We start from the raw sequence: 8,788 nt of genomic DNA, 5'->3' as shown, positions 1-8,788 counted from the left end.
CTGACCGCCCCTCCCCCAGCTGAGGACGCGGGAGGGCTCCGAGTTCCTCATCCAGCACGACTCGGAGCAGATCGTCGCCACGTGGCACCGCGCCATCGCCGACAGCATCGCGCGGATGGTGAGGGGCGGCAGCGCCGCCGTGGCACCCGATGTGTTCCCCCCCCCCCAACATGTCCCCCTCCCCACCATTGACCCCGCTCCCTCCCAGGGCTCCGATGTCACCACCGAGGAGGACGCCGAGAGCGGCACGGAGTTCGGCTCGCGGGAGAAGCTGGGCGGTGAGGAGAGGAGGGCGGCACCTTATGGTTAGGGTTAGGGTTAGGGTTAGGGTTAGGGTTAGGGTTAGGGTTAGGGTTAGGGCACCCCCCACCCCAAGCCACCCTGATGTCCCCATGGGTGACGCTCACCTGCCCCGTCCCCCCCAGCAGCCGCTCCGGGTGACGGTGACTCCAGCAAAGTGCGCAACAAACTGCGCAAATTCCTCCAGCGCCGGCCGACGCTGCAGTCCCTGCGTGAGCGCGGTTACATCAAAGGTAGGGACGCGCCGCGGGGGTCCCCAGACGTCACCTCCCCCCCCGCGCCCACCTCCCCGTTTTTCCCCAGATCAGGTTTTCGGGTGCTCGCTGCAAGCGCTGTGCGAGCGGGAGCATGGCACGGTGCCGCGGTTTGTCCAGCAGTGCATCCACAGCGTGGAGAGGAGAGGTACCGACGCGGGGACGCGGGGACGCGGGGACGCGGGGACGGGGCGGTGGCATTGCTTCTCTCCATCGGGGATCCTTGATCGGGAATCCAGTGGGGTCTTCCCAAAAAGCCACTGGGTTGGGGGTGTGAGATGGCACGGTCGTGCTGAGAGGTGCCCCTGGATGTCTCCGCGCTGGTGGTGGTGCCACCTGGCTGGCCGTGTGGGGACAGCCCTGGGGACATGGGGGTGGGGTGGTGACATTCTCACTGGGGAATCCCATTGGGTTCGGCCCAAAATCCATTGGGTTTGGGCCGCTCGCTGTCACCACGCCGGTGCCACCTGGATGACCAGGAGCTGTCACCCCTCAGGGTTGGACATAGACGGGCTCTACCGGGTCAGCGGCAACCTGGCCACCATCCAGAAGCTGCGCTACAAAGTGGACCACGGTACCGTCCCCACGGCGGGGGTCCCAGGGGTGTCCCCGCCGGGCTGAATGCCACGCGCGGCTGCCCGTGCCTGAGGTGTCCCCGTGTCCCCGCAGAGGAGCACCTGGACCTGGACGACGGGCGCTGGGAGGACGTCCACGTCATCACGGGTGCCCTGAAGCTGTTCTTCCGCGAACTGCCGGAGCCGCTCGTCCCCTTCGCCCACTTCGACAAGTTCATCGCCGCCATCAGTAAGGGACGGGGACCGGGACGGGCACGGGGACGCCGGGGGGGGCCCGTCCACCGGTGTCACCGCCCCACGGTGTGTCCCGTCCCCTTGCAGAGATGCAGGACCCGGTGCGGAGGGGACGCTGCGTCCGTGACCTCGTGCGCTCGCTGCCGCCCGCCAACCACGACACCATGAAGGTCCTCTTCGGGCACCTCTGCAGGTGACGCCGGGTGGCACTGCCACGTGGCCTCGTGTCCCCAGTCCTGCCCAGCCCATGTGGGGCTGGCCCTGTCCCTCCACGCAGGGAGGGATCACGTTCTGGGGCCCCTGCAGCCTCATATGGACCAGGCTCTGGGTTTACCCAGATCTACACAGGGACTGGCTTTGGGGTTCCCCATAGGATCAGGTCTTGATGTTCCCCAGATCCCCATAAGAACAGGTCTTGGGGTTCCTCATGTCCCCATAGGAATGGGTCTTGGGGTCCTCCAGAGCCCCATAGAGACTGGCTTTGGGATTCTCCATAGGAACCGGTCTTGGGGTCCTCCAGATCCCCACAGGAACAGGTTTTGGGGGTTCCCATAGGGATGGGATTTGTTGTTCCCAATAGGAACCACTTTTGGGGTCCTCCAGATCCCCATACGAACAGGTTTGGGGATCCCCATAGGAACTGGTCTTAGGGTCCTCCAAAGCCCCATAGGGACTGGTGTTGGGGTTCCCCATAGGAACCAGTCTTAGAGTCCTCCAGAGCCTGAAGAATCAGACTTTGGAATTCCCAATAGGAATCATACTTGAGGTCCTCCAGATCCCCATAGGAACTGGTTTGGGGATCCCCATAGGAACTGGTCTTAGGGTCCTCCAGATCCCCATAGGGACGGGCTGTAGGGGGTCCCCATAACTCCACAGTGATGGGGACTGAGGTCCTCCAGAGCCTCGTGGGTCAGGGTCACATCTGGGGACCGGGGTCACATTGTGGGCACGGTGGTGACATTGTCCCTTGTCCCGCCGTAGGGTGATCGAGTTCAAGGAGGAGAACCGCATGTCGGTGCAGAGCGTCGCCATCGTCTTCGGCCCCACGCTGCTGCGGGCGCCGAGCGAGGAGGGCAGCATGGCCGTGCACATGGTGTTCCAGAACCAGGTGGTGGAGCTCATCCTCAACCAGTACGGACACATCTTCCCCGAGGGGTAGCGCGTGACATGGGGACACCGCGGGGACACCATGGGGACATCGTGGCGACACTGCGGGGACATCGCGGGGACACCATGGGGACACCATGAGGATCCCACGGGGACATCACAGGGACACCGTGGGAACACCATAGGAACGCCATCGCGACACCATGAGGACACCACGGTGACACTGCAGGGACATCATGGGGACACCATGGGGACACCGTGAGGACACCATGAGGATCCCATGGGGACATCACAGGGACGCCATGGGGACGCCATGGAGATACCATAAGGACTCAGGGACATCAGACTGTGGGTGACAGCGCTGACACCTGAAGGTGGCACGAGGGGTGGGGACACCGCTGGGGACGGTGACACGGACCCTCTGGGGATGGGACACCCGGGATGGGGCGCGGAGATACGTGACCGGGAGCGGTGCTCCTCAATAAAGAGACCGTAAGGACACGAGGACGGTTCGGTGACGTGGGGACACCAGGACAGGGGGCCACCATGGCAGGGACGTGGGGACACCAGGAGAGGGGGCCACCAGGCAGGGACATGGGGACACCAGTGGGAAGATGGGGACACAAGGACACCATCAGGAACATGGGGAGATGGGGACACCATCTGGGACACAGGGACACCACTGGGGAAATGGGGACATCATCAGGGACATGGGGACACAAGGACACCAATGGAGATGTGGGGACACGGGACATCTGGGGACACTTTTGGAGCACACTAGGGCTCACTGGGACGCGTTGGGAATTCTTTGTGATTCAATGGGGACAGTTTGGGACGGGGCAGGGGACATCTGGGGACACTTGGGGGCACTCACTTTGTGAGTGAATGGGGACACCTAGGGACACAATGGGGACACTGGGGTGTAATGGGGACACTTTGGGGCACTTGGGGCCACAATGGGAACTCTGTGATCCAATGGGGACACTCTGGGACGGGTAAGGGACATCTGGGGACACTTTGGGGCTGCAAGGGACATTTGGGGACACTTCAGGGGCACATTAGGACACGCTGGGGGTCTCTGGGACTCCTGAGGACAGTTTGGGAACTCCGTGATTCAATGGGGACACTTTGCGATGGGGTAGGGGACATTTGGGGACACTTGGGGACACTTTGTGAGTCAATAGGGACAACTGGGGACACAGTGGGGACGCTTGGTGAGGCAGCGTGGACGCTCTGGGGCCCTTGGGGCCACCATGGGATCTCTGCGATTCAATGGGGACGCTCTGGGACGGGGCAGGGGACATGTGGGGACACTTTTGGGGCACGCTGCGGCTCTGTGGGGCACAACGGGAACTCTGTGATTCAACGGGGACACTTCGGGGCCAGAGGGTGGGGACACGTCGGGGGCACTTTGGGACACGGCGGGGACTCTTTGGGACCCCGTGCTTCCCCCGGGGGCCCCTCCGCGCGGCCATGGGGGCGGTGCCAGCGGGGGGAGGCCGGCCCTACACCGCCCCACAGCGCCCCATAGATCCCACACACCCCACTCGGCTCCCCCGGTGCGCAGCTCCAGGTTTGGGGGGAGTGTTGGGGTTGGATGTAGGATTGGGGCCAGGAAGGGACGCCCCCCCCCCCCCCCCCCCTTCCCCTCATTGGGGCCACTACGGAGTTATGGGGCGGGATCGGCTTTGGGGCCGCAAAGCTGCGCTAGGAGGGGGGCGGCGGGGATGGGGCGGAGTGGTACAGTTCTGCGGGACCGGGGAGGGGGGGAGGGGAAAATGGGGAAAAAAAGGGAAAATGGAGGAGAAAGGGGGGGGAGGGAATGGGGGAAAAAGGGGAAGAAGGGGGGAGAAAGGGCTCGGGGCTGTAGGGGGCGTGGGGCCGGGGCGCGTGCCCCCCCCGGCGTTACTCACCGTGCAAAGGTCGCGGCCGCGCTGCGGAAGTGGCCCCGGTCCCCACGGATCCGGCTGCGCGCAGGTAGGGGCCGGGCCCCACAGCAGAGCCCCATGGGGACCGCGCTCCGGGGTCCCCGAAAGTCTGTAGGGACTGGGATCGGGGTGTCCCCATAGAGACGGAAGCTTGGGGATCCTGCATCCCCTTGGGAACCGGTCTTGGGGTCCTCCAGAGCCCCATAGGGACGGGCTTTGGGGGTCCCCGTGGGGATCAGGCTTTGGGGGTCCCCGTGGGAACCGGTCTTGGGGTCCCCAGATCCCCATTGGGGTGGGCTTTGGTGGTCCCCATAGGGACTGGCTGTGGGGTTCCCCATAGGGATCAGGCTGAGGGGTTCCCCAGAGGTGCCTGCACTGGGGTCATCCAGAGCCCCATAGGGATGTGATTTGGGTGTTTTCCCATAGGGATGTGATTTGGGGGTTCCCATAGGAATGGGGTTTGTTGTTCCCAATAGGAATCACCCTTGGGGTCCTCCAGATCCCCACTGAGACTGGTCTGGGGATCCCCATAGGAACTGGTCTTAGGGTCCTTCCTGAGCCCCATAGGGATTGGTGTTGGGGTTCCTCATAGGAACCACTCTTGGGGTCCTCCAGATTCTCCCAGGGACAGGCTTTGGGGTCCTCCATGCAAACTCATCTTGGGATCCCCAGAGCCCCACAGGGATGGGCTCAGGGGGTCCCCATAGGGACCAGGCTTTAGGGATCCCCATCTGAACTGGTCTTGGGGATCCCCGGAGCCCCATAGAAATTGGCTTTGGGGTTCCCCGCAGGAACTGGTCTTGGGGTTCCCCAGATCTCTGTAGGAACCGGCCCCGGGGTCCTCCAGCATCCCACTGCGACTGGAGACCCCCATAGGAACCGGTCTTGGGTTCTCCCTATGGAACTGACCTTGGGATCCCCAGAGCCCCCCAGGGACGGGCTCTGGGGGTCCCCACCCCATTGCAGGCGCCACTGGGGCCGAGATGGAGCGCAGCGCCTGAGCGCGGCGGGGACGAGCCATGGAGACGGTTGTCATCGTGGCCATCGGGGTTTTGGCCACCATCTTCCTGGCGTCCTTCGTGGCGCTGGTGGTGGTGTGCAGACAGCGCTACTGCCGCCCCAAAGACCTCCTGCACCCCTATGACACCAAGTGAGCGCGGGGACACCGCCGTGGCCGTCCCCGTGTCCTTGTCCCTGTGTCCTTGTCCCCGTGTCCCTTGGCGTGTCCCCAGTGGGGCCTATGGGTTGGGGACAGCGTTGGGGATGTGTCGCGCGTTATGGCGTTGGGTTGGAAGAGCCCCATTGGGACTGGAGAGGTGGCATGAAGGTGTCCCCACATCCTTGTCCCCATGCCCTTGTCCCCACGTCCTTGTTCCCATGCCCTTGTCCCCATGCCCTTGTCCCCACGTCCTTGTCCCCATGCCCTTGTCCCCATGCCCTTGTCCCCATGCCCTTGTCCTCGTGTGCCCTGGTGCAGATCCCATGGGTTGGGGACAGCGTTGGGGATGTGTCACACATGATGGCACTGGGGTTGGAAGGGCCCCGGTGGGGATGGAGAGGTGGCACCAAGTTGTCCCCAAAGCCACCCGTGTCCCCTCCAGACCCATCGTGGACCTCATCGGGGCCATGGAGACGCAGTCGGAGCCCTCAGAGCTGGAGCTGGACGACGTGGTCATCACCAACCCCCACATCGAGGCCATCCTGGAGAACGAGGACTGGATCGAGGACGCCTCGTAAGCACGGTGTCACCTGTCCCCAAAGTGCCACCATGGGGGCGAGGATGGGGCTGCCCCAGTTCACATCTCCTCCATCCACAGGGGCCTGGTGTCACACTGCATCGCCATCCTGAAGGTGAGTGCCCGCGCTGTCCTCATGGGTGGTGACCCCATGGCTGGTGTCCCTGATGTCCCTATGGTCAGTGTCCCCAGTGTCCCCATGGTTGGTGTCCCCATGTCCCTGTAATTGGTGTCCCCAGCGTTCCCATGATGGGTGTTCCCACTGTTCCCCTGCTTGGTGTCCCCAGTGTCGGTGTCCCCAGTGTCCCCATTGTTGGCATCTCCAATGTCACCATGGTCTCAATGTCCCCATGATCCCAATGTCCCTATTGCTGCTGTCCCCAGTGCCCCTGTAGTTGGTGTCCCCAATGTCCCCACGGTCCCAAAGTCCCCATGGTTGGTGTCCCCACGGTCGGTGTCCCCCGTCCCCAACGTCCCCGCAGATCTGCCACACGCTGACGGAGAAGCTGGTGGCCATGACCATGGGCTCGGGCGCCCGCGTCAAGTCCCCCTCCAGCCTCGGTGACATCATCGTGGTGGCCAAACGCATCAGCCCCAGGTGAGGACGGGGGACGGTGGCACATCCCCGGGCACGTCCCCGCGTCACCGACCCCGTCCCCGTGCCACCACCAGGGTGGACGACGTGGTCAGGTCCATGTACCCCCCGCTGGACCCCAAACTGCTGGACGCCAGGTGACAAAGTGTGGGGGGGGGTGGGGGGCACTTCGGGGCCGCGGGTGGCGGCGGGGTGGCCTCCCACCGAAGCGGGTCCCCGCGCCGACGTGGCGGCCGTGCCGTGTCCCCGCAGGGCCGCGGCGCTGCTGCTGTCCGTCAGCCACCTGGTGCTGGTGGCACGGAGCGCGTGTCCCCAACCCGGGGACCGGGACTGGGTGGACCGCTCGCTGGCGGCCGCCGAGCAGCACCTGGCCGCGCTGCGCCACGCCGCCATGGCCACCGAGCCCGAGCGGCCGGCGGGCACCGAGCCCTTCCGGCAGGAGCAGTCGGCCATCTGAGCACGGCGGCACCGGGGACACCGGGAAGGCCACCAGCGGGGCCACCAACTGTGGAACACGCGGTGCCAGCGGCGCTGCCACCGATGCCACCGCCAGTGTCACCACCGGCGCCAGCTGGATGCCACCACCAGTGCCACTGATAGCACCGCCAGTGCCACCGGCCGTGCCACCACTGATGCCTTCCCAAGTGCCACCACCAGTGCCACTGGCGCCTCCTGCAGTGTCACCACTGGTGCCACCAATCCAGAAGGAGCCGTCGTCCACCTGAGCCCTGGGACACCAGTGCCAATAAAGCCCCGTGACACGGCTGCCTGGCTGCGGTTGGGGCCCTGGGGACACCGGGTGACACGGGGGTGACACTGTCCCCTCCTCCACGTCCCCCCCCCCGCACATGTGCTGCTCCCACTTCTGCTTTTGGGGAGCGCACAGGATGCGGGGATTTCGGGGGGGGGAAGAATGGGGACAGCAGGGGGGGGATCCAAAACCAAGTCTGGTTGGGGGGGCTCTGCTGGGAACCCACAAATCCAGACCTGGGGTGGGGGGGGCTCTTATAGGATCCCCCCAAATCCAGATCCAGCGAGGGGGGGCTTTAATAGGGCTCCCCTCCCCATCCAGGCCCGGGGAGGTCCCCATTTCCCTGCAGCCCCCACCCTGCGGTTCCCCTGGATGGGATTTGGGGGGGGTGGTTCGGGGGCTTTGAGCCCCCCTGGCTGAGAACGGCCGCACTCATCGCACTGCCCCAGGCGGGGGGGGGGGGGTTGGAGGGAGGGGGCGGTCATGTGGCTTTGCACCACGTGACTGGAGGAGCGTGGCCTGCTGTCCCCGCCCCCCGCCATGGGAGGGGAGGGAGGGAGCACGTGCTTGAGGGGCGGGGCTTGGTGTTCCCGCCCTCCCAGGGGCGGCGGCCAATGGGAGTGGAGCAGAAGGGCGCGGCGGGCCAATGGGAAGGGAGGGAGCGGGGCTAGCGGAGGGGAGGGGCGGGGCGTGGAGGGAGGACGGCGTCGGGAGCGCGCACGGTGCGGGCACGGGGAGCGGGTTGGGGGGGTACTGGGAAAAGTGGGGGGGCTTGGACCTGGGAGGCACTGGGGCAAGCGGGAGAACTGGGGGGTACTGGGGCAAACTGGGGGGCTGGAACTGGGAGAGACTGGGGGGAGCTGGGAGAGACTGGGGGGAACTGGGAGAGACTGGGGGGAACTGGGAGAACTGGGAAATGGGGACTGGGAGGCGCTGGGGATACTGGGAGAAATGAGGGGAATGGAACTGGGAGGCGCTGGGGGAACTGTGTAAACAGGGCACTGGGAGATGCGGGGGGGGGTACTGGGGGCACTGGGCCTTGAAACTGGGAGGCACTGGATAAACTGGGAGGCACTGTGGGGGTACTGGGAGAAATGGGGAGAGCTGGGAGGTACTGGGAGACACTGGGGGGAACTGGGGGGGGCTTGGGACTGGAATACACTGGGGGGAACTGGGAGGCACTGGCGGGGCTACGGCGAGAAATGGGTGGAGGAACTGGGAGCACTGGGGGGAACTGGGTACTGTGCCTCAACCCCCCCCCAGGGCCCAGTTCCCATCAGGGAGGGGAAGTGAATGTGGGGGGGGTGG

The 8,788-nt window shown here is 65.2% G+C and overlaps 2 protein-coding genes across 10 annotated transcripts in view; both read left to right on the top strand.

Annotated features, from left to right (window-relative positions):
* LOC110388465 (rho GTPase-activating protein 27-like) overlaps positions 1-2,971 on the top strand; it is a 12,504-nt gene extending 9,533 nt beyond the window's left edge. For 3 of the 4 annotated variants that reach the window (XM_021377770.1, XM_021377769.1, XM_021377767.1), the window contains exons 8-15: positions 20-118; positions 209-278; positions 426-533; positions 604-702; positions 1,051-1,128; positions 1,224-1,358; positions 1,451-1,556; positions 2,345-2,971. In XM_021377770.1, coding sequence (XP_021233445.1) covers positions 20-118; positions 209-278; positions 426-533; positions 604-702; positions 1,051-1,128; positions 1,224-1,358; positions 1,451-1,556; positions 2,345-2,522 — 873 coding nt within the window. In that variant the 3' untranslated portion in view covers positions 2,523-2,971. The remainder of the gene's footprint in view (positions 1-19; positions 119-208; positions 279-425; positions 534-603; positions 703-1,050; positions 1,129-1,223; positions 1,359-1,450; positions 1,557-2,344) is intronic. The other variant, XM_021377768.1, reaches the window with a different exon arrangement.
* Positions 3,940-7,495, top strand: TMEM98 (transmembrane protein 98). Of its 6 annotated transcripts, none has more exons than XM_021377774.1 (7): positions 3,940-4,029; positions 5,322-5,548; positions 6,000-6,131; positions 6,216-6,249; positions 6,617-6,732; positions 6,807-6,866; positions 6,982-7,495. In XM_021377774.1, exons 2-7 carry the CDS (start codon positions 5,418-5,420, stop codon positions 7,184-7,186), a joined length of 678 nt encoding a protein of 225 aa, XP_021233449.1. In that variant the 5' UTR covers positions 3,940-4,029; positions 5,322-5,417; the 3' UTR covers positions 7,187-7,495. The 6 variants fall into 6 exon arrangements, with proteins under 6 accessions (XP_021233449.1, XP_021233450.1, XP_021233447.1 ...); XM_021377775.1 differs by having other exon boundaries at positions 3,951-4,029; positions 5,365-5,548; XM_021377772.1 differs by having other exon boundaries at positions 3,955-4,043.

The sequence above is a fragment of the Numida meleagris genome, chromosome 26 (genome assembly GCF_002078875.1).
Source record: "Numida meleagris isolate 19003 breed g44 Domestic line chromosome 26, NumMel1.0, whole genome shotgun sequence".
NCBI lineage: Eukaryota > Metazoa > Chordata > Aves > Galliformes > Numididae > Numida > Numida meleagris.
Note: the sequence above shows the minus strand (reverse complement) of the source record. Positions and strands in the feature narration are given on the sequence as shown.

Bases quoted from the DNA above. Each gene is read 5' to 3' on its own strand.
- TMEM98 (XM_021377774.1), top strand. From the start codon at position 5,418: ATGGAGACGGTTGTCATCGTGGCCATCGGGGTTTTGGCCACCATCTTC. The intron at 6,733-6,806 runs GTGAGGACGGGG...TGCCACCACCAG, and splicing joins GCCAAACGCATCAGCCCCAG to GGTGGACGACGTGGTCAGGT. The intron at 6,867-6,981 runs GTGACAAAGTGT...GTGTCCCCGCAG, and splicing joins CCCAAACTGCTGGACGCCAG to GGCCGCGGCGCTGCTGCTGT.